Source organism: Oculina patagonica, chromosome 2 (assembly GCF_052425735.1).
Source record: "Oculina patagonica isolate OP01 chromosome 2, crgOcupat, whole genome shotgun sequence".
NCBI lineage: Eukaryota > Metazoa > Cnidaria > Anthozoa > Scleractinia > Oculinidae > Oculina > Oculina patagonica.
In genome coordinates, this window is record NC_135759.1 from 13,681,172 (window position 1) to 13,706,652 (window position 25,481).

Here is a 25,481-nt window from a genome sequence, read left to right on the forward strand (position 1 = left end):
TCGTTGAAATTCGCAGAAGTAAAAAGCTAACCTCTTGTTTATGTGAATATCTGATTTTAATCCCACCATTTTTTTTGCCTTCTTTTTAGGATTCAGTTCAAACAAAGACGAAAACAAAGTGACAATCGCTGGAGTTCCTTGTAAAGTAACTTCCTTCTCTCAAACTGAAATCCGCTGCACAACAGGACCGCGGACAGGCACGATACAAACCAAAGTACGAGTGGAGGTTGGTAATAAAGGTATTGCAACCCAGGGCCACGCGGATTTCCAGTACATTGATGTTTGGTCGTCACCATTCACCTGGGGTTACAAGAGCCCGCCTGGGAAAGGAGACCTTGTGGAAATACCAAAAGGGCAAACGATTCTCCTTGATACTGATACTGCTGTTTTATCTGTTTTGGTAATTAAAGGAGAGTTAATTTTCGATGAAAAGGACCTCACACTAAATGCTGAGAAGATTCTTGTTGTTGACGGTGGAAAACTTCAGGTTGGAACGGAAAAGAATCCATTTCAACACAAAGCTAAGATTGTACTACATGGTCATTTGCACAATAAGCGCCTGCCCATATTTGGAACTAAAGTGTTAGCGGTGAGAGAAGGGACTTTGGACCTGCATGGAAAAGTTGTGCCGATCACGTGGACACACTTAGCTAAGACAGCTGTACCAGGTTTGTACGAAAAATCCAAAAACAGAAATGTAAAAACTTCCTCATTGTAAGGCAAAATGGCATGGCTTAAAATATGTGCTCCTGAGAAACAAATTTAAATGAAAGCTAAACCCTATAGATTCAATGAATACAAACACAAAAAGTTCTTAAAAGACAGAAAACAGAACTAAAAAAAATTGTTCTTTATTGTTTTTTATGTATTGTTCTTTATGTATTTTCTATGATTGGCCTTCTTGCCAAAAAGTTGCTTTCTGAGATTTTCCTGGTCAATCGCACATTGTTTGTTGTTGTTGTTGTTGTTTTCAAACAAAAAGCGTCATTGTACATCATAGTAGTCATATGATATTCTACTGAAATTTTTACCGTCTCCATTTACATGTATCGCTGTAGATAGCCACTTAACAGCATCAGATATTTTTGTACAGTGACAACTGACTTAAACACATGATATTCTGAGTGAAATTCACTTTATGCCTAGGTGATACCCAGCTTGTTCTCAAACATGCTGTGACGTGGGAGACTGGTAATCAAGTCGTACTCGCCTCAACAAGTCGAAGTCAAAAAGAAAACGAAGAGTTTAACATCACTAGTGTATCCAATGATGGGCATACCATTGGCATCACTCCACCAGTTAAATACCGGCACATATCTCTTGTTCAAACAATCGCTGGGAGGATAATAGAAACGCGTGCCGAGGTGGGGCTTTTGACCCGAAATGTCGTCGTTGAAGGCTCGGAAAACGACGAATGGACCGCAAAAATCCCGGAATGTCCCGACGGTTTCGATCCGGGTATATTTGAAGTTCAAACCTGTTTCCAGGGTCGCTATGGTGAGGCTATGGGAAGCGAGCAGTTTGGGTCCCAGATTATGATTAACGCGAGAATGCAGAGTAGAGGACTGGTGACTGGTAGAATATCCTATGTTGAGGTCCGCAAAGCTGGACAAGCCTTTGGACTGGGTATGAGTTTCTTTATGTTTACCGTATTTTCCGCAATCTAGTCGAATGGGAGCTCAGTTCAAATTTATGTTTAGTTAGACGGAACTTAAAAGAGCAGTTTGGGTTTCTCCAACGCTTCTCTTTTCATTTGCCTTCGAGGTTTCCTTCAATCACGCCTTCGTCGTTTGTAGTATAAGGTACTCAGAACAATTTTTGAGTGTTTATAAAGAGAAAGAGAAAGAAGAGTTGTGAATTTCTAGTTAATAGGAAAAAATAGAGACTCGATGAAGATTTCATATTAGAACGTTCAGTGAATAATAAGTAAATGGGTCCCATATTATGCGAGGGCTGTAGGGTCAACTGATAGAGTGCATGCTTACCCACTTTTCCCTTGTTTTGAATACTCACCATATTTCGAGAAAAAGAAAAACTGAAAGGCGGTGAGGTTTAATAGCACAGTGATAAGGAGTTCAAGTCATAACTAATTTCTATAATTAGATTTTTTCTTTTTTCTTGTGTTTTGTCCAAAAAAGCCGCAGAGACTTGCAGTTGTTGACCTGTCTTCCAGGTAGTCAATCCACGTGGAAATTTTGACTGTTCTTTTATTTCTTGCAGGTCGCTATCCAATTCATTTTCACCTGAGTGGTGATGTGACCGGATCTTACGTCCGCGGCTGCGCAATCCACCACACCTTCAACCGTGCCGTGACAGTACATGGCGTTACTGGGTTACTGGTCGAACACAACGTTGCGTACCATGTCATGGGTCACGCATTCTTTATCGAGGATGGAATAGAAATTGGTAACACCATACAGTATAACTTGGGTGTATTTGTCCAGACGTCAAGTACTCTGCTAATCACTGATGTCACGCCAGCAACATTCTGGGTAACAAACCCGAACAACACGAGTAAGTTACGCCTCAAATACCTCGCCTTGTCCTTATTGTAATCTATTTCTTATTCGTCCATATTGTAATCTATTTCTTATTCGTATTTTTAATCTATAATCAAGTTTTATTGAAGTTGCGTTTTCCTCATTCCTAGTCCGTCACAATGCAGCGGCCGGTGGCAGTCATCATGGATATTGGTATAACTTACCCACCCACCCTGGGGGTCCTTCGTTCACGACCTCTGTCTGTCCAAAGAATTCACCTTTAGGAGAATTTCAAAATAACACGGCCCATTCGTTTGGAAGGTAAAGTTATTTTTCGTAGAATCGTACTTTAAGTAGTAAACATTCGTTTTAGCCAACAAACAAGCAAACAAACCGTTGCCATTCATGTTCCGGTTACAAACATTGTTAACAAAACTGGTACTTTTTGAGCCCTTAAAAAGACGTTTTAATTTCTCTTGCAAAACAAACTTTTTATACTTTTATATTGTGTAGAAAATCGCTTGCAAAACTTATTTGAAGCACCATAATTTACAATTGAAACTTTAAAATCAAAACACATGAAAAACACTTCAAAGTGCTTCGAACGTTGCAGCGGCTTTTCTAGATCTAGCGTTCTGATTGACTATATTTTTCAAGAAATGGATCAATAACTTCATGTTGTTAGGCAAAACCTTTTCCAAACCGTAGCTCACTCGATGCCCGTAGACGAGTGACCAGTCTTTTGACCACACTTTTCTGTGCCGCCGAAAGTAAAAAACCCGAGAAGAAACCGTGTATATTGTGTGTCACTCAGTTATAACTGAAGAAGTATATTATCAATTTCTTCCATTATTTTAAGTGAATTTTGTTCTGTTAGGTACGGTATATGGATCTTCGAAGACTACTTTCCAATGCAAGGAGGCAGTTGTGGCTCTACAGTATCAGCACCCGCCAAGTTCTACACATTGCTAGCCTACAACAACCTTAAAGGCTTCGAGCTCACAAACGGAGGGGCTATTCAGACAATCAACTTCACTGTGTTAGACAACAAAGAAGCTGGCCTCGAGTTTACCAAAGTAGATGGTCCTTGGGGCGAAAGTGGTCCTTTAGTAAAGGACTCAATTGTGGTGGGGCATAGCGCTGTAAGCGGAAGTTCTTCTGCGTGTACTCAAGGAGGGCTCGTGGCACCGTCGACTTCGCGCCTCACCGTCTCCGGGACCACGTTTGTGAATTTCGATGCGCGGTCATGCGTCGCCCTTCGTGGATGCTCATTCTGCAAACAAAGAGAGGGAGGCTTCACAACAAGGTTTGAGAAAACACAGTTTATAAACTCGCCAAATAAGGCAGCCTTCAAATGGGAACACGAATCCGTGTTTGAAGATCTTGATGGAACTTTAACAGGTAAGCGAGGGAACGAGATGTTTATTATGATTCTTTTTTATTATTAAAGCTCAAAACACAATAGTACATTCGAAAGGTCTTTCTTTGGTTTTTGGTAGTCTCAAGTTTAATTCCTTGGTCCTTGGTCTGTCTTCTTGCCCGTTCAGATTTTCAACAATGTTTGCGTGACATGCCTTGAACTTTACTTTAATCGTACATTAACAATTACAAGGTTACATTTTTATTCTCCAGTGCTAATAGCAGCACACGTTCTCACTGATGCTTTGTTATTAAAATTTAGGTATATCTGGAGGAGGAAGTATCCTTCCATCAAACCCCAATCTTCCTCCAAGGCACTGTTCTCGATCTTCTTCCGCAAGTCTAGGCCATGTTTCTGGAAGTACGTGCGACTCGACTGTGCGTTTCCGCCGGTTGTCTTGGAACAACGCGCTTCCCTCGTCCCTACTTTATCGCGACGCTCTTTTAACAAACGAGCATGGTACAAGCCGAGTTCCCTGGGAATTTATGAGGCTTACACATAATCAAGGCTGGATGGTAACCGTAATTCTGGGACAAAACTATAATTTCAGTTTTGACAACGCCCCTCAACTTACCAACATTTCTTACAGGTACAGTTGTGCAACAAAATGAAACTTTGTGTTTAGTTATAGCGCCTTATTCATTTCTACGTTTTTGCCATTAACGGGAAAATACTTCATCTTGAACTGAAGTGAAACAATGTAAAATGATAAGCTGCATCGTTAACCTGAACTGAAAATCCGCGAAATACTTTGGGTCCGTCGTGAGACCGATTTGCCACGTAGATAAAAGACTATGGGTATTGTAAGGTAAAGGGCAACCTGAGAGTACTTTATGAAATACTTTGAGAAAGCCTTCAGTTTTCAGACACACCTTTCTATCAAATTCAAGTTGTTAGCGTAATGGCAATCACTCTTTAGTATTAAAATGTTCGTTTTTTGGTCCATTGGACAGCCTTCTTTGTTTCGTAAAAAGAGAAGACTTGTCACTGATGCTTCTATTTGCTTAAAGTACATGCCTTTATCGTGTAACTACAATAAAGCTATGCACTTCCTGTTTTAGTGCGGTGTTCTATGAATTTGGTGCCCAGGACTTCGTCTGGATGACTCACCCCATGAAACAGGAACCGGATATGATTTCTACAACCGGCAAGTTTGTTAACATGTCCAGCGGTATACCTTCTTCAGCGAATGCGTCAAATGGTGACTGGTACTACAACAACGAAACCAAACAGCTGACGTACATTGTATCAGGGATGGGAGGGTGGGGACTTGCTAACAAAAATGTCCAAATGAACGTGAGTATGTTACCTGAACTGTATTATATCAAAACCAAGTCTTTGAACTACGTTTTATTGCCGTTTTATTAGAAGCAAGTTGATAATAATCTTTTACTCAGCAAATGTCGATGTAAAAATTCCTCGCAGTGCCACCGTTGACGTAACCAAGATACCTTACGTTTTATTTTCACAGGTTGAACGTTGCTTTTTCAAGAACTGTATTAAACTAATTCCACCCCTACCCCCTGATAAACGTCCCATAGAATTTCTGCGGTGGTCCGACGCGGAGGCCTGGTACGGAACAGAACCTGGATATGGAGGTTACAACAAACAGCTGCCACAGGATGGAGATGACGTCATCATCAAACAGCGTACGTAACACAGACTATCAAGTCTATCCGCACTCAGTACTTTTTGAAGAGTGTTTAGTAATGTTCCTTACATTGGCCATAACATGCGAGTCGTTTGAGAACATAATAAATATATCATTTCGAATCCTAAAGATTAGGGCGATGATTATCATTATATAAACTTCCCCCAGAGATTAACGCTGTGCAAGGTCAAAGTAACGGTCGGTTTATGTATATTCTAAACTACTAATCAAGGTGTTGTTGAATGGAAAGTGTTTGCTTTTCTTTCATGGAGTGAACTGCATGCAAAATGTGCGGATATGGTTCGTTTTACGCGCTGTTTGTTAGCTATAGCTATTCGAACAATTTTCATGCTTTTTGACTAAAAATGTTTTTAACTGGAAGCACACATACCAAAGTATTAGGAGTGGATTTACTGTCACAAAGGTTGTTTATAGATGAAAAGTATTTGAAAATTTGCAATAAACATGAAATGCGACGTATTTGTTTGTTTTCTCAGACTGGTGATTAAACATGAAATGCGACGTATTTGTTTGTTTTTCTCAGACTGGTGGATGGTTGCGGATACTGAACTACCCTACATGAGAAAACTCTTCATATACGGAACACTAGAACTGGAACCTCACATGGACTTTGTTCTCAATGCAACGTACATCGTGATTGGTCAAGGAGGCAACCTGATTATTGGCTGGGAAGATCAACCAATGACAGGCAGTGTATCAATCAGTCTGAACGGAAATTGGGATACCCCAGATATTCCAATTCATGGTGGCCCTAATGTCGGCTCTAAAGCCATTGGTAAGTATAGGCGTTGAAGTGTCAAAAAAGCGACCACCTCTGTTTTAAAAATAACCGATTTAAAATTAACTTCTCTTCCCCAGGCGTTTTCGGGAACCTGGAGATTCACGGTGTAAATAGGTCAGTGTACTGGACACGACTCAGCAAAACTGCTGACCAAGGAAGCAACGTCATTCATTTGGAAGAGGCGGTGGACTGGAAACAAGGGGAAGAAATTGTCATTGCACCAACCTCGTTTGAACCTTACGACACTGAAATCCTCAGCATTGGTATGGAGACTAATGATTGTTTTTTATTCTTGAATGGAGAACAATCTGTAGTAGTGGCAGGCTTTGTTCCATCACGGTAGCTGTCGTTTACTCAGAGCTTTCTTTCTCCTTTGTTCTAATTCCTCCGTTTCAATTTTTATATTCTTTTAAAATTACGTTCTGAGAAAAGATGAGTAAATAACATGTACTCATATTAAAAAAAAATGCTGGAGTTTCTTCAACGCTTTTGGAATGGTAACGGCATTTTGTTTTATATAGTCGGCATAAAATTGAAGAGGGTAGAAGTGGGGGTTGTCAAAATACCACAGACAAATAGAAGAAATGAGAAATGTTGTAAAATCAAAATTTGCATTTCGCCGTCTTTAAACCTACGTCACGGGTATTTCGTGGATTTTTTGTCTAAACTGTTCTGAAATTAGTGATAGAAAACGTAACGTATAAAAAACATTATCTTTGAACATCTAAATAGAGCTATAACCTTTTAAGGTTATGGTTTGATTAAAAAGTCCGTTTAACGCTTAATCTCATTTTCTTTTCCAGTTTACGTCCACCCTGATCGCAAAACCCTTCAACTAAATAACACTCTGAAATACAGACACATTGCCGGGTCATACAGCACGGGGGACTGGAACTACACATTAGCTGCAGAGGTGGGACTGCTGACTAGGAACATAGTGATTGAGGGCGCGGATGATGCCAATCAAGTGCTTGACAAACAGTCGTTCGGTTGTCGCCTGCTGATTGGTTCGTTTGATGGCATGGACACATCTAACCGAAGAATTCGTGTGGAGAATGTAGAATTTCGTCATTGTGGACAGGAAGGGTGGTCTGACTATTTTGATCCAAGGTAAGTGTATTACAAATCAGAGCCGTAAATGGACGATGACATCAGTCTTAATGAGGTTTGGTTTGTAGCAAAATTGTTCATAGTTAAAAAAAATAGTCTTGGATTGTGTTTAAGCAGTTGGCATTTCTATGTAAGCTGAATGGCGAATATTTTGGAGCATTTTTCTGCTGAACTAACCAATTAGTATTAATAATTTATGTGAGTAACTTCCTTCAGTTTTAGCTGAATCACTGTCCAATTGAGTACAACGAATAACAAAATTATGCTCTTTTCTTCCCTTATAGATATTCACTTGCAGTCTTAGATGTTAGCAATCTGAAGTCATCGTACATTCGGGGTAATTCATTCCATGACGGATTCAACACTGCCATTGGTGTGTTTGGAACAGATGAGTTAACTGTTGTCGATAACGTCATTCACCACACGGTCGGCTCGTCAGTGAGAGTCTGGGGCAGAAGTAACAAAGTTCTCCATAACTTGGCTGTGTTGAGCGTTTCACCAGGTATAAGCTGTGTCTGTTTTGTTTGAGTCAGCATTTTGGGCTGTAGAAGGATCGAGTGGTTTAGGAATGGTCGGGAAAAGTACGGCAATTCTGTTGAGTTCAGTTGATAAACACGTGAAATTGAACAGACCAGTTATAAAAGACGTAGCAACACAACGCAACGCAAGGGGTTACAATTACCCGGTACAGCTTTTTAGGAAGATTATTATACAATTTCACCCGGGCCACCCTTACCCCTTATGGAGTCCTAACAGTTCCGTCAGTGTTTTTCTCGAAATGCGTTGAACCATTATTGTTGAGTTTTAACAATCTAGTGTCTCGAACTACCGATAATTCTTACTTTTGGAGTTAGCTTGTGTCTTCCACGACGTGCCCAACGTCAGATATTATACATTGTCCTAGAGCTTCATTAAAGTATTTATTAATTGATGTAAAATTGTTTTATACTATAGCGACCTACAAGGGAAGATACGAAGAAAATAACAAACTATGGCATGCTTCGTTCGACATCAGCAAGGCATCCCAGATTGTTCTCCGAGATAATGCTGCAGCTGGAAGCGAAAGGATTGGGTTCCACATCCGGGGAGAAAGCTGCTATGGAGATAACCCCGAGGAACGCTGGGAAGCTAACACTGCTCACACCACCCTGCACGGGATCCATATTGGCTATACTGACGGACTGCCTGGCTGTCTCAAGATTTCTAATTTTGTTGTTTGGAAAAGCTGGGATTTTGGCGTGTTTGGTTATCCAGACTCTCGAGTTGTTGTTCAGAATACAGTTGTTGCTGATAATAACGTTGGTAAGGTAGCGCTTTTGGGAAGAAAAAAAAAAACATTATTTGGAATTGATAAGATCGCATTTTTCATGAATTGCTTTTCATTTTTGTGGTCCTTTCAACGCGTTTTCTCTTTCTATTAATATGAAATTTTAAGTGCCATTTTCAAGAAAACAGGGTTCATTAACAAGGAAATGTGTTCAGTTTGTGGAAAAATACGATTTGTGTTTTATATGTAAAAGACTGGCTACGGAAAAAAATGGTTTTGCTCATTCACCTCTTCGAGTAATTTATTGATTTAAAATATAAATGCAATATACTTTGGCCTTTTCCAAAAGACATGGCCATCCATGTCAAGTTCTTCGTTTTTTATACCATTATGTTTAATAGTGAACAATCTGCTATTAAATAGCTGCTAGATATTTGTTTCTTCACTGATGCATTTTTACACCAAGGAGTCTAAAAGTGGGACCATTTTAAATTAATTCACGTAAGAAGACGAGAACAACTTGACTTCTGATTGGATTAAAACTTCACGAAAGAATGTAAATGTTGAAATTAAAAGTGCTCTCACTTTTGGGCTGCTTTCTTTTAATACAGTTTAATTAGTGTCTTCAAACAAGTAATCGCATGCTTAATGTTAAAACATGATTTCAGTTTTAATTTTTTTTTTTGTTTTTTTATTATCATTATTAATTTCAGGAATCCTTGTTATGGTCTGGCATCCTCCTGCTCTCTCTCACAAAACCGCTGACAAGTTTGTTCGCCTTGATCGAGTGTTAATTGTTGGTTCTAGTCCCAGCTTTGATTGCGTCAGTGACTCGGTTGTGCCTCGAAACTTAGGCATCACAGAGGCACTCCGCGCGCCGCGCTACAAAGGAGGCGGCAACATCGGATTCATGCTTTCATCGTTTACGTCATCGACTGGTCTGGCACCAAAGTCATCCTGGCACGGTGTGAACAGTTACCCGGCAATACGAGGAGTCGTAAAACTTAACAATGTTGGATTCGCGCATTTTGAAACAAAGTGTGGTAGCGACAGTGTGGCGTTCACAACCAATCCTAAATCTCCAGATGTGTTCCATCCAGTTGAAGCACAAGGCATCTCTTTGTATAATGTTGATAACGATAAGTTATTTAATATCCCACCATCAGATATCAAGTGGATAAATCCTTCTGATTGTATCGACATGGACTGTGATGGAGCCAAGCACGTGCTGATCAAGGATCTAGATGGAACTCTCACGGGTGTTTCCGGCGGAAGTGTGATTTCCAAGGCCGAGTACGAGTGGGATGGAGATCCACAGAGAGGACTAGGTACGAGCTTAGTTTAGAGGCTGTCTCATAGCTCGTTCTGACGAAAATGAATGCAAATCAATTTTTATGGTAGAATAATACATTATCACCGAAAACGTGTACTTTGCCAGTACTCGCAAAGGAATTATTAAGGAATTTTGTGGCATATACAAGGTCTTTCTGCTCCTAAACGAATACGGTGACCCCCCCCCCCCCCCCCCCTTTATTTCAAAATTTGGTAAACAACCAACCGGCATAGTTTGGTTGGAACTTCTAACGAAAGGTGAAATAGAACTGCTCATAGATGATCTAGATGAGCAGTTCTATTTCACGTGAATAACCTTAAGACTACGCCAAAGATATAAAAGCTTGTATCCGAGAAAGTTAATTTCTCTTATTTTCGCAGGTGATTACCGCATTCCTCGAGCCTTGCTGACGTCACTGGACGGCTCACGTCTGAACGCCTCTGTTGTTGCACCGCATCATGGGATTGTGCGAGGAACGCGCGAGCAGAGCTTTTGTTCGTGGAATGCTGTATGGAATGCATACAAATGTACTAGCTTGGGTAAGAAATAAATACATTTAATATTTTTGTGATGTGGCCTGATAGCAAGTCCTTTGGACACAGCTCAACTTAAAACTGATTTTTGTTTAAGGTATTTACATTGTTACCTGAACCGAAATAAAAAAATGTCTGACCGCACAGTTTGTTGTCGTTTGACTGTAGAATTGTTTCGAACTACTTGACAACACGTGAAAAGTAAAAAGAACAGTAATTGAGTAATACGTGACAAAAAAATTCAATCGAAAAATAACAACAAAAAAGCTAACGCATAATTTATGTTATGTTTTCATCGTAGACTATCACATGTTTGTTATCGAGAGTTTGGACGCTGACACAGAACTTCGCAGGTTGTCCCCGGTTGCCTTATCATCAAATGGCTACACAGATCTGCTGAACGGACCAATGGATCATGGCTGTTGCTTTGGATACGCGTGCATGGAGCGAATATCAACATTCTTCTCCATTGTGGCAACTCAAAACAACTATACTGTCTATTTCACAGGTACTTTAACTTTAATAGAAAAATTTTGAGAAGTTGTATCTCTTTTTCTCTAACTTAGTCTTTAATTGGTAAGATAAACGTAAGATTGTTCGCCCACTCTAATTTGCCAGATTAGATGTGCTCACGGCGGGTTTTTGATTAAATGTGATCTGTTACAGCTTATCGTTTGACTTATTTTCCCTCTTTAGGCGATAATCCTCAAAGCCTTCGTCTAACTCTGCTAAACGCAAACAGCTCTCAAGCTCTCCGCGCTGCCATATGGTACACTACACCTCAGCGGTTGGACGTATATCGCGCAGGCGTTTACATATACCCAACTAATGCTAAACTTGACGAACAAAACTTCAGCTACAAAAAGAAGGATCCCAAACTCCCGGATGACCAGTTTGAGCCAGACACTCAGTAGCATCAGCGGAGCAAACTACTACGATCGAGAAAGCCAACTACTTTACGTAGTGGTTAAAGGAAATGTCGCTGTGGACATAAGAACTGCTCCTGTTGTACAAGTCAAACTTGGTAAGAACCAAAGGAGAGCTGGAACTATCAGCAACCTTTTTATCCTCTTAACATTCATTCATTAATAAAGCTTTCAAATCGTTTAATGCTGAGGTTAATTTTTTATCTTTTAGGAAGCAAACCTGTTCATTTTAACGACTTCTTTGAAAAGAATTTAATCGAGAATCTGGCATCGCTACTTAATATCGACAAGTCTCGCATTCGGGTAGTCGAGATCGTGAATGCTGCCGGAAAATCCCGAAGACGACGAAGAGAATCCGACGACAAGGTGATGACTATCACGATCGAGATTGGTGATCCGCCACAACCTCACATTCCTTACACGCCAGAGGACAAGTATGTTCCTGGAAATTCAAGGTGACTGAAATACTTAACCTTACAGGTAAACTTTTCATTTTGAAGTTTCGTGTCAAAAGTCTATTAACTGTTCGTCTTATGAGTTTCCATTAATCTTAGTTGGGAGAATTAGCGTCAAAATCGAAGGCAGTTGATGGTTGTTGGTGTTTTCTTTACTCTCAGATGATTCATGTTAATTTAAGAATTAGTATTTTCTGACATTTGTAATGACTGTTATCTGTTTATTTAATTTCTTTCACAGTTCCACCACCGCTCCTCCAGTTACTATAACAACCACAGCCACACCGACCCAGACCCCAACGGATAAGTACATTGCTCTCCAGTCTTTAGCGGCCAAAACTGTCGAGGCAGCCCAGACAGGTCGCATGGCTTCCTCCCTTGATCTCGACATCTTATCGGTTGAAGTTACGGATCCCGAACCTCCACGAAAACTCCCGAGAGGATGGACACGAGCTACGCCCGAAGAGGGTAAGTACTGAACAAACAAAAACGGCGCACGTTTTACACAGCCTGATACATAAGCAAGATAAATTTGAACGTTAGGGGAAGCAAAAATACTTTCGGATTCTTTTAGTGCGGGCAACAGTCTATGTAAAAAACACGCGGTCATCATTTTCCACTTCTTTTACAAAATAAAGCGAACTAAGATACATGTAAATTATGCGTTCGTATATAAACGTATTTACATAGCAAAATGCAAACGTTTAAACAGAGACATAGCGGGTGTTATATGAATGAAAAATATATATATATAATTATGAGAGCAAGCTCTTTTTAGACCATGTAGCCTGTGTACAGCCGTCTTCTTACCCTTAAAAAAAACCGGGGAAATGAATTTTTGAGGGGACAGCTGTACACAGGCTAGACCAGAGAAAATTGAAAAAAGACTCAAGACAGACGTTTGAAATGTCGTTAGCAGAATACTACACTGTTTCCTTTTGCAAGACACCAACTATAAACGCTTACTCGGTAGCTATTTTCCTTTTTAGCGGGACCGAAGAATGGCACATGGCGATTTGATCAGGTTGAGATGATGAAAGAAGGCAACAAGTCCAGTCCGGTACATGATTACCTGATACCTGTTCGACTGGTTGTGATGCAGGAGCCTAGCGGAGCCAATGAAACTGTTCCCTTCCAAGTTCAACCCAAGCTTATGATGGTCGATAAACTTAACCGCACCGTAAAGACACTGGGGCATGGGTACAAGGGACAGTGGTAAGCTTTGTGCTGAGTGTTTTGTGGTCATCGCGCTGCTCTTTCAGTTAAAAACCAAGTCGTATTTGGCATATTTTTAAAAGAAGAACCACTGGAAAAACTTCCCATTCTATACACGCTCTATAGTTTTCTGAACACTAGTAAGTACTCCTGACTGTGCCTCTTCTGCACTGCATCAGATGGGGATTGTGAGCGTAAAGTGCTTTTTTTGAAAAGAGTCATTAACCTTCCTGTTTTGCCGGTTTGATTTGCAACGCAGTGAAATTTATGCGTACATAGTACAGTCTAAATGTGTTCACATTTATCACTTATCTTGTACAATTCTTTACGAAACACGAACTACACAATACAGGATAAGAAGTTTTTTTCACTCCCAATTTATGTTGCTGTCCCAGACCGGACCAACACTCAGGGTCCTAAAATAACTATGGCGGTTAGATTTTGTCTTCTCGGATAAGGCGAAACCGTGTCTTCCTTTTTTTTTTGGGGCGGGGGTAAGGGGGGGCCTTTAAGAATAAAAAACAGGGGAAAAAAATGAATCATGGCACTTTCTCGTTTAGACCTCAATGTTTAAGCTATGACTATCGGCCCTCAAAACTGATCACGTTTGCTCAGTAATTTTTTGGCTCAATCTTATGGTATAAATTTTGCAAGGAACCGGAACTTAAATCAACTGACTATATGAACTGAAATTCATTTTCTTTTTAACACGTGGCAGGTATGTAACAGCGTCCATCAAGAGAGGCACTGGCGACCCTGACGCCTTTCTAGGCGGAAATGTCACTGTATCTTTCTCTGATGGCTGGGCAAACTTTACAAACCTAAACATCAGCCACAACGCTACAGATTACGTTCTGGAATATAATATAACCTTTCCCGTCGAGGCAAACTTTACAGTCCTGTCAAAACCGTTTGAAGTCAAGGAGCGAGTCTTGTACTTCACACTTGTTAGTCAACCACGTGATGCAAACGAGACCGTTCCTTTTGGTCAGCAGCCTTCGGTAGAAGTCCGCGACGCCGCTAACGGGAAGCTGGTGACAAATACTGGATGGAAAGGCAGGAAGTGGATTTGTAAGGCATCCTTGGAGAATCCTCAAAACTTTAAAGGTAATCTTTGGAAAACATCTATCAAAAAGCGAGCATGTCACTTGTGGACGGCATGTGAATTACCCTGTCTTTGTTCACTGATTCTTAAATTGTTGTTAGGAGAAAGATGTCATTAGATAAATCCACTGCACTGCCCACGACACTGACAACGTAAATCTTTTGTTTTTAGCATTCAGACAAAGGTATCAATCAAAATAACTCGTTATTCCATTAATACCACGTTACGGTATGGAACCTAAGAGAAGGTGTTCTTACTAATCTGTGAGTACCAACATAAAAACTTGGATGACAACCTGAACTTATGCCTTTTCCCTCTTCACCAACAGGAAAGCTGAACGGATTAGCCAGTGTAGAGTTTTCCGCCGGTATTGCAACCTTCAGTAATCTCTCTATTGACCATGAAGATAAGAACTACATTCTTAACATCGAAGCTTTCACCGTGGCACCATCTCGATACCAGTTCTCTGTGAATGCTACTCCATTTGACGTGAAAGAGAGGGTCCTGGCACTGGTTATAACTCAACAACCAGGTAAGACCTACAATAGGGTAAACAGATATCTTCAGGTTGTCACTTCAACTACAATCGAATATCAACATTCGACTATCGTCACTCTTCAAGAATGTGCTTTGAAACATAATTACGATTGCTCAGATCAGACATAAGTCTCATGCAGCTATGAAATATCAAAATTCTGTGACTGTCATGCCACTGTGATTCTGAACTGAGATCAAGTTGTAATTTCATTATTTTCTCGGTTGGGTGGGGAACTAAAGTGCTTTCTTGAGTAAAAAAATTGTCTTTTGTAAAATCCTCTAGGTGACTGTAATGACACTGTACTCATGTGGCTCCCAACCTAGCCTGGAAATCCGAGACACAGCTACAAACACTCTGGTCGGGAATTTAGGCTGGCGACAAAGAACTTGGACGATTCAAGCTACCATGGAACAGGGAGCTGGAAACGAGGTGCTTATTGGTCAAACTCAGTTCCAGATCCCACGCTCGGGACGCGCGGAGTTTTCAAACTTAAGCTTTTATGACGTTGCGTCTGGCTATCGAATGAAGTTCACCGTGACTGTCACTCCTCACTCCCAGGCCTACTCAGGACTCTTTGCCATATCAAACACTTTTGATGTAAAGCCACGGCAGTTTTATCTCAAAGTCGTCACACAAATATCCAATGCGAATCAATCGGTGATATTTGGAACCCAACCTGTGGTGGAAGTTCGTGACGTAGGGACAGGAAGAAGAGCCACGCCCCTAAAGACTCCTTGGTGGGTGACCGTGTCACTGTGTACTAATCCCAAGTTGGGACAGTCATTCCTAAATGGGACATTTAATATTTCAGTAGTGAAGGAGCGCGCCGTGTTTACTGATCTTCTTGTGACATTATACGGGCGTGGCTATGTGTTGAAATTTGAATCAAACTACGGACACAGTATACTTTCAGCTCCTTTTGAGGTAAGTGACTTTGGTTTATTTCTTGACCATGTGCATCAAACTTGTTTTAATTTTCGCTGGCTAGAATGTTGTTCTGATAATAACAAAATATTCGGTGATGATGACTGTTTATCTTGCAGAGACAATTTCATTCTCGTTTTCTAGTATGCCTGATGAGTACACCTTGCTGCTGCTGCCGCTGCTAGTGACGTTGTTGTTTCTCTTCGTAACCTAAACAAAAAGGGCTTCAAAAGTATCACCTAGTGAACGTCTATAAAGCTCATGTTTGCACAGTTTGTTTACCACCCTTTTATTATCTCTTCTTTTTTAGGTGCATTACGTCAATGACTACTCTCCAGTCTTCACAAATGGCAGCTATATGGTTAATGTTACTGAAGGAATACCAGTCGGTTATCAGATAATCAGAGTCCATGCGACAGATCATGACATTGGAAGTCAGGGTGATGTCTTTTATGCGCTGAACGGTGGAAACATCGGCAACAGTTTCAGCATCAACAGGACCTCCGGTGTTATCAGCACAGCTGGGACGATAGACCGTGAAACAACGCCAGTTTACAATCTGATCGTAAAAGCTTTCGACGGAGCTGTGGCGGAAAAAGTTCATTTCACCGAAAAGCACCTCATGGTGAATATTCACGACCTTAATGACAACGCTCCACAGTTTACCAAAAATGTATTCACATCTGTTGTAAAGGAAACCGCTGGCATTAATGACGTCATACTTCGGGTGGGCGCAGTGGATCGTGACGCAGGGGTGAACGCTGTACTGCGGTTTTCTATCACAACCGGGAACAGTGATGGTTACTTTGACATTAAACCAACTACAGGGGAGATTATTGTGAACAGATCGCTGGACCTGGAAGGATCAGCCCCACCAGCTCTTAACTACACCTTGGGTAAAGTAACATTTTTTATAGAGGAACGCCATTTAGTAACATCCACAACAAGTTAGATCTGAGAATTTCTTTCAATAAATTTGAATGATAACTGGTATCCAAATTAAGAAGAGTTTCGATACTTTTTCATCTTGACTGCATATAATAGGCATTCAGTGCCAACTTTGTCAGTGGTAAATATGTTACATTTAAATGGTCTGAGGCCAATTTCAAATTTCTTTTTTTTAACAAAAAAGCCACAAATCATCTAATTTTCATGTCGACTGTTATTTACTAAAACTAAAATAGCCTAAAATGCAGATAGGACCTTTTAGCACTCGGCCTTTCATTTGCAAGACCACTGTATGCCGTTATGAGAGTCTCTGCGAAGAAGAATGCCCACAAGTATAAAATAATATTCTGAAGAAGGGTTAAGCAGAAGGGACTATTAAAGTTGTTATGGATTATGTTTTTTTTTTGAAAACCGCGAGTTTTATAATATACCTCGTATTATTTTATGTCGTTCACACAGTTGGTTTGCTTGACACTATAAAGGATACTACTTTCTCTTCTTATTTCAGGTGTTAACGTGACTGATCAGGGCTCACCTGCGCTGAGTAATTCTACTGTTGTTACAATAAACATCTCGCCAGTGAATGAGTTCTCGCCCCAGTTTACTCACAGGCAGTCGGCTTCGGTCACTGTGAAGGAAAATCAAGATCCTGGGAATGGTCTGGTGTTGATTGACGTGAATGCTACGGATAAAGACTTCGGACAGCAAGGTAAACTAGGAGATAAATGTCAAGTCAACAAAGAGGCTCTATGAATTCTAAAACACTATTTACAGTTAACTTGACTACTACAGAAAGAAACAGTTGTTAAAAAAACGATTGAGTAAGTACATAAGAGGGCAGTCTTGCTTTACTTTACTTTCTTTATTTACTTTACTTTACTTTACTTTATTTTTTTTTTTTTTTTTTTTTTTTTTTTTTTTTTTTTTTTTTTTTTTTTTTTTTTTTTTTTTTTTTTTTTTTTTTTTTTTTTTTACTCTACTTTTAAGAAGAGAACTGTTAGAATATTTGTGCTTGTGCTATGCTTGTTTAGTTTTCTAAGTTCCATTGTTTGATTGCCTTGACAAGGATTGTACAGCTTTAGCGAGTCAATAATAACGATCGGAGCGCAGTCAGTTTCAACTATTTCTTTTCCTCTCGTTTGATCTTAGGAAAAGTTCGTTATTCCATTTACGATGGTAACAGTGATATGAAGTTCCAGGTGAATCCGTCCTCTGGGGTTGTTACGCTGACATCACCACTTGATTACGAGGCTGCGTCTCTCCGCACATTGACAATCCGTGCATCAGACAGCGATACTGACGGTCATGCGCGGTACACTGATTTCTACTTACGCGTGCATGTTAAAGACGTGAATGACAATGCTCCTGAGTTTGCTGATAATTTCGTTATTGTTCCTGTACCCGAGACTCTCTCAATAGGTAAGGAACTATTTAGTATAAACTGCAAGTTAACGCGTGTCAATTATCAAATAACACTCTAAATAGCTCCGGAGATATTCGTAATTTAGACAGTTTTCAGTAGGTATATTTGTTCTGTTGAATGTTTTATAGCCCCTTAGAATATTCAAAGGTAGATACTTTGCCAGTGAATGAAAGGTAGAAGATTAAAAGAGTTAGTCAAAAACAAGCATACCAACAGCCAAGGTGTCGGGCTGTTGTCATATGGCTACATGATCCCTACTAAGCAACTTCTCTCAGTCAATTCGCGAGAAGATTCCAACTGAAATTAAGAAAAGTCGTTGAGTGAGATGATAAAAGGCCCAAAACGATTTTTTTTTTAAAAAAGTAACAAATGGTCTACCTTACGTTTGTCTCAATCTCGTTTCCACATAGTAATGTTTTTATGTTGTGGTTTCCATGCATAACAGGTCAAACTGCTACAAAGATCCAGGCCACTGACCGAGACTCGGGTGAAAACGGCCGTGTTAGTTACTCTATCGCCTCAGGAAACTCGGACGGGTATTTCAATCTCGACGCCAACACTGGTGAACTAACAGCAATAAAGAGCCTTGATCTGGAGTCCGCTCAAGCGCCTTACCCAAACTTCACACTTGTGGTGGTAGCGGTGGATCATGGGAATCCTCAGTTGTCTGGCAATGTAACATATGTACTGATGATCAAGAGCGTGAACGAATTTTCTCCACAGTTCACTAGCCCCGGGCTCTCTCTGAAGATTTCAGAAGATACTGCTGTGGGAACCATGCTACGTCACGTGACGGCCAAAGACAAGGACTTTGGTCCTGATGGATTTGTCACGTGAGTGTTTTTCTTGCACTTTTTTACGACATCAGGCAACACTCGATACCTCACTTTAATACCTAAGATTAGAACAACAAATTTGGTCGAGCCTTTCAATCGGACCCGTTAATCTCGGTTAGGGACTGTATACTTTTTAAAAGTTCATCGTCTATTATGCTTTCACTCGTTCATAACTGGGTTTACTCGTATATAAAGATGAAAAAACTGTTTTAATAGCAGTGGGTATGGAATTGACTTTTAGAACAAGCAAAGAAGGCCCTTCAGAATTTGAAATCTTAAAACAACCATACCTTCTCTGACGAGGAAGACAGAGGCTGTATGATTAATTCTTTGCCATGTTGATTTCTATCACAGGTACCAGATAATGGAAGGAAATGAAGACAGACGTTTCCGTATTGAGCCTACTTCCGGAAAAATATACATTCATGCACCACTGGACAGAGAAACAACACCGACCTACAGCCTGAAAATAAAGGCTTGTGATAGGCCCCTTCAAGCGGCCAATCAGAAGTCATCTTTTCTCTTTGTGAATGTGACACTGACGGATGTTAATGATAACAAACCGGTTTTCAAGAAAGGTTCTTACTACGCCGCTGTCAAGGAGACCGCGGGCGTGGGTGATGACGTCATTACGGTGCAAGCAACTGATGCTGACGCAGGTTTGTGGAGAATTTGTTGAAAATGTTTTTTTTTAAAAGTTGAACAAATTAAATATGCAAATCTTCAGTAACATATTTGCGTGACCATTTGGTGACAATGATCTACAGAAAAGTTCTCTTAGACCATGGGGAAAGTCGATGAACTTAAAAGTGAAAGTGAAAGGCGAAAATAACTGTCGCAGTTCACTTGCTTTGTTGCTGGCAAAAGTTGGATGGCTTAAAAATTTAATGGAAGTTTTGGAAATTTAAACTTTTCGTCTTCTTATATTTTGCCATCGAAATTTTATGTCCTTACAGTTTGAAGGATTTGTTAAACAAAACAATTGAATCATTTAGTGTGTGCTGTTTTCTGTAATCTGGCATCAAATAAGGATGTATTACTGAAAATACCACGCAGAAAGTTCTTCAAGTCACTTAAATTTACAGATCGATTAGCTCTTTCTCGCTATTCTTAAAATATTACCATTATGTTATGTTACAGGAACAAATGGCGAAGTTCAGTACAAGATCAAATCTGGAAACGGTCATGGTTTCTTTGAAGTCAACGCTAACACTGGAACAATACGAGTTAAAAGCAGCCTTGATCTGGAAACACAAAAACACGTGGACGATCTACTGTACACCCTCACGGTCGAGGCATGGGATGGAGGTCAAGTATCACTTAGCAACGATGTACTGGTTACCATAGAAATAGAGAGCGTCAACGAGTTCCCGCCAGAGCTGCAACACTCAGAAAGTATTTACGTAAAGATCCCAGAAAACACTGCTGTCGGCTGTAGAGTTGCAGACATCAATGCAACAGATAAAGACTTTGGACTAGACGGAAAACTAACTTATTCGATAACTACTGGCAACGAAGACAACAAGTTCGATATCAACCCCAACACCGGTGTCATAACTGTTAAAAGTGAACTAGACTATGAAACTGTTGTAAGGTATTCCCTTGTTGTACGGGTAAGCGACAACGCTCCATCAGCCCAGCGGCTTTCCACGGTTGCCAAGGTGACAGTCCGGCTCACGAAAGTGAATGATAGCGGAGGCGTGGATGTGTTGATAGAGGATGTCATTAGCAGAATAACGCCCCCAGGGGATCCTGGTGATGTCGTTGGTGTACCAACGAGTAGCCCGATATCGGTAGTGTTGCTGTATGAAAGCGGTAAGTTATATTGACTTACAGTAAAACCCGCGTGTAAGACCTTTAGAGTTTGGCAAAACAGGTATTTTTGGGGACTTACTGGCATTTTAGCTTCCCTGTGCATTTGATCCTAAAGACATCTTTGATAAAATACAGTTATTGTATTATAAATAAAATAGTTTAACCCACTATAAGAACTGGGGAAGGAGCAATTCTGCCAGGGGTCGGCTACACGCGGGTTTTTACTGTACTACTAACGCCTACCAACAAATCACTGGTGATAAGCAATGCGATAACGAACCAAAAAAACTCATCAACTGGTTTACTCGATGAATTTTCCTGTGTCCTCCGAGTGAGAGGTAGTGCCAACAACTAACTGTTACGAATTTCTGGCATTTCGATTCTCCAGCGGAAATCACTTCAGATAAACTTGTATACTTCGATTTCTAATTTCGTAAGGTTATTAACAGAGTTGACACAGAGTTGACACAAATATACATGTAATGCACGTCATTGTAACCAGGTAATGAGATTGCGACGGAGACAGAAAAAAATTTAGATGTAATGTCAAGTAATGAATTGAAATGTTCTATAGTCCTCCCTCTGGATTGAATAGGCTTTTAAGGGATGCTGATCAATAATTCTTGTTAACAGGGAAGAAAGAAAAGCTATCCTCTGATGACAGCAGATTGACATTTGACGACAAGTCAGAGTCACGTGATCTCTTCACAGTTGCCCATGCTGACGGCAAGATGATCATTAAAGCAAACCGAGCTGGAGTACTGGGTCAAGGTGTCCTTATTGTTCGTGTTCACAACGTATACAATGTCCGCGTCACAATAAACGTGGTAGGATACTCCTCGCTTCACTTAACAGCTGTGCCTTATCCAACTACCGAGGGATCAAATGCCACTTTGACATCGTTGAAGCGCATTGGAAGTCCCTATGGAAACGTCCAGTTAGCTGCTCTCAGGCTGTGCCTCGTTTTGAGTGATAATTCCACTTATGCCGTTTCCACGATGACGTCAACAGCGTTCAGTGTCGTAAGCAATGACGTTGGAGTAAAGGTTTCAGTGGGTCCCAGTCCCAAGGACGTGTTGTTTGTGAACAGGAAGAGCACAAGCGGGTACATGAGCTTACGTGGACAATTCTCCGGTAAAGTGTCGGACAATCTTGATCTTGAAGTTTCAACGGAAATAATAACAGTGAATGAAATCCTTGCTGTGGAAGTAATCGGGCTTACAAATCAAACTCTTTTGGGTCCAGTTTTGTCAACTCAGGCTGAGATTCAAGTGGACTTTGTTATGAATGATACCTCAGTGTTCAGAGTGCAGAATTTCTCCGCCTTCCCTGGACTTGTGACATTTAAAATCAGTCACGCAGAGGCGGCTTCCGTCGATCGCGTGACAGGGGTTGTCACACTGTTGTCAGACTACTATGACTTAGTGACCGTGACAGTCACTCCGCTCCAAGGTCTGGCAAAGCCAAAGTATGTACAGTTGTATTGCAATACTGTCCCACCAGTGGGTGGAGTTGATATTGGACAAGAGTACGGCCCAGCAATAGCAACCTTAATAGCTAATAAGAGATTTGTCATCCCTGTTCGTGTCAATCCTGGAAAATCGAGTCTTCTTGCCTTTGATGTAAAGATTTTATATGACGATAGCCACGTTCGATTTGTTGAACTGAGAAGAAGCAATGCTTACTCCCACACTAAAGGACAATTACATTTAGCTGATGTGACAAACCCTGATAATTCAAGCTCACATGTTGCTGATCTGGTCTTCGATTCTTTAGTCGACGGCGTGCCCAGGATCCAAGCCTCGGTGAATATGTTGATAGACCAAAAGCTAGGCTTCATAGGAAACTTTGCACCGCCTGCGACGTCATGCAAGGCGCTGCCGCTGGGTGATGTCGACGCTGACTGTGTGTTTGATATCCAGGATGCTGCTTTTACAATGGCGTACAGTTTGGCACAGGAGAAGAACTTCGTCGGAGAATTTGAGCAAACAATGTCAAAGAGAACGACTGAAAAAATGGTGAGTACATTTTCTTAGATATAAATGATAAAAATACAACAAGGTGAAACACTTAATACCGACGGAAATTATTTTGGATTTGCACCTGACGTCATTGCCATTGTCATTGCATTGTTGGTGTACATTATTTTTTTTCTTGTTGGCTTCTTTTATTATTTCAATAAAAATATATATACCTGTAGATCCATAACGATTGTCACCCAAAACGTTTAATGTTTAATGTTGAATGTAGTTTATCCTTCTTAAAATAATACTATTTCCTATCCTTCTACCCGTGGTACAAATTGGTATTTTCTTTGTTCTGGGACCGTTGAATAATTGGCCTTAAAAGTCCCTCAGGCCCCATATGTTCTCTTGGGTGGCAACATTACGGAATTGATAACAGTTACCCAAATGATTTTGTTCTCACAACACGTCTTTTTTCTTTAAAGAAACGCGTTATGGACTTCAATGTCAATGGAGTTATAGAACGAAACGACGCCTACCTGTTAGCACGTGCAAATATGGACATGGTGCGATTCATACGTTCCCTTCACGTGACCGTACCTGATCACCAGAACGAGTCTACAAATTGTGCGCTTGAAATATCAGCCAAGCTGAGCACAAGAGAGGGGAGCATGGAAACAAATACAAACACACAAGTCTTCTTCGAATTTGCTATCGGAAAGAAAATCTTGAGCTCTCAACTTAGAAGCACCTCCTTTGATACCGGAGAACTGATAACAACCTACGATAATCTGAACGAGCTATTTGGAGGCATCGTGAAGGCCGAGAGTCGAGGCGAAAGTTTTCAAGTGGTGGCGAAAAAATCCAAGATAGAAATTTCAAACATGGGTCTGACGATGATTCAAGTTATTAAGGATGCTCAGCGGCAGGAACCAGTAGTGACTCCGCTGTTTATGTACTCACGTGATGCAATGTTTACCACAGAGATGCAAGTCAAGTTGTCACCAAATGCCGATCTGGTATTAAGGAGTGGTCACTCGCCTCAGTTAACTGTCAACATTACAGAGTCATATGCAACATGCCAAGATCCACCTGTTACCAAGAACGTCATGTTGATCTTCAAAAATGATTACACCAACATCGAAGGCAGCGAAGACTCGTTTGCAGAATTGATTATTGTGGACTTAACCACAAGATTTCCACAGGCAAAGATTGATAATGTGAGATTAGCGCGGGGCAGCATCCTGGTTTATTTTGACATCACAATCCAGAGATCCCAGATAGAAAATACTCTCGTTGCAATATGGGACATGCTTAAGTCAGGGTACACTCTGCGTGCAAACAACATCGAGTATCAAGCGAAAAAGGTCATGCGCGTAGACGGGGAAGACTATCACGGTAATGATAAGCCATCACAAACAAGTGACGACCATTCGACATTTCCAACAGCCGCGGTTGTCGCAGTGTGCGTTGTCGTTACTCTTGTTCTGATTATTGTAGTGGCGTTCTTTTGTTTCAAGAAACGTATCAAGTCACGAAGAGACAGGTTTTCATGGAAGAGCGCGAGTAAAATCAATATCATTGACTCGCGTTCAACCTCACGCATGAGCAGTGATGCCGGAGATACCGAGATGATCCTGATTGGTGGATTTTCTAATGACCACTTCGAGTACTCTGAGAGCGAAACGTCCCCATCTCCGAGACCTTCGTCGCGAAACTCACTCGCACAGAAAGACAACTTCGCCAAACGGAAGTTAAGAAAAGTCCAATCTTCGTCTTCGCAAGTGTCCATAGAGGCGTGGTCAGCAAGTGGCTCTCCCGCAATTGTAAAACGTACCCCTACTCCCCAGGTCCCAGTCTCTTCCCCTAAGTTGGCTTCCAGGCTCAAAGGAGCATCACCTGTTGGTAAGCTACTGATCACCAAGCAGAAGAGTGACAGTCAGCTTTTGACGCAAGAAAACTCCTCAACTGAAGGGTCGCCGCTGGAGTTGAGCCCGCGAACACCAAAGCGAGGCCAGTCACCGCAGAAAAGAAGACTGCCGGCTCAAAACAACAGCGACTCATCAGACGAAGACTTCGCCAGAAGTGGCACGCCATCTTCAGCTGACGCGCATACTCCAAGCAGGAAATCCCTGACACCACAAATCAGCGGCTCCAAGTTGATAGATCAAGGAGCTGAGCATTTTGCATTTGAGAAAGCTGTGCTGTATAAGAGGCTGATGCCCCACGAATCACGTAAGTTTTAAGAACAGTTAAAGTTTTGACACTTGGGTATGAAATGAGAGTTATTGTGTATTTTGTGATTTAAAAGCGTTGTCTCTTTCCTTGTGAAATATTTTTGATTATACGTAGCTATGAGTAAGTCCTCTTTTTTCTTGGAAAATGTTTGGTGTAGTAGGTCGTAAGTACTTATTGCTCGAGTTCTTCTTTTAGGGGACTCCTGTTTATGCATCTAAAATTGTTAGAAAACATAACGTGGTTGTGTTATTAAACTGAAAAAAGCAATTTCTTACGGCAAAAAGAGAGACTGTCTTTTTACAGTAATTGATGGAAGGTGCAACCCTTATATTTTGCAATCCATGTACACAAGCCTATTACAGTGATACTCACTCTAGCTGCGCCACTAGACAATGTTTTTGACATCTTCTAAGCAACTTTCTGATTGATTTCTTCTTTTTACATTTCCTGTGATTGGTTAAATCAAAGACAAATGCCCTCAAATCCATCACAAAGTTA

The 25,481-nt window shown here is 40.8% G+C and overlaps 1 protein-coding gene across 1 annotated transcript in view; it reads left to right on the forward strand.

Moving 5' to 3' along the window:
* Positions 1–25,481, forward strand: part of LOC144643057 (fibrocystin-L-like) — a 48,535-nt gene that overhangs the window by 20,215 nt on the left and 2,839 nt on the right. The window contains 33 exon segments of the mRNA XM_078502189.1: positions 90–668; positions 1,147–1,626; positions 2,221–2,514; positions 2,651–2,801; positions 3,358–3,881; positions 4,162–4,489; positions 4,962–5,196; positions 5,372–5,549; positions 6,096–6,347; positions 6,431–6,616; positions 7,157–7,463; positions 7,748–7,965; positions 8,418–8,765; positions 9,444–10,058; positions 10,444–10,602; positions 10,898–11,104; positions 11,293–11,503; positions 11,505–11,620; positions 11,734–11,977; positions 12,219–12,445; positions 12,967–13,192; positions 13,911–14,299; positions 14,626–14,829; positions 15,118–15,137; positions 15,139–15,759; positions 16,070–16,655; positions 17,216–17,416; positions 17,857–18,126; positions 18,576–18,963; positions 19,321–19,625; positions 20,107–20,781; positions 21,415–22,799; positions 23,231–24,980. Of these exon segments, the coding sequence (XP_078358315.1) occupies positions 90–668; positions 1,147–1,626; positions 2,221–2,514; positions 2,651–2,801; positions 3,358–3,881; positions 4,162–4,489; positions 4,962–5,196; positions 5,372–5,549; positions 6,096–6,347; positions 6,431–6,616; positions 7,157–7,463; positions 7,748–7,965; positions 8,418–8,765; positions 9,444–10,058; positions 10,444–10,602; positions 10,898–11,104; positions 11,293–11,503; positions 11,505–11,620; positions 11,734–11,977; positions 12,219–12,445; positions 12,967–13,192; positions 13,911–14,299; positions 14,626–14,829; positions 15,118–15,137; positions 15,139–15,759; positions 16,070–16,655; positions 17,216–17,416; positions 17,857–18,126; positions 18,576–18,963; positions 19,321–19,625; positions 20,107–20,781; positions 21,415–22,799; positions 23,231–24,980 (12,879 nt within the window).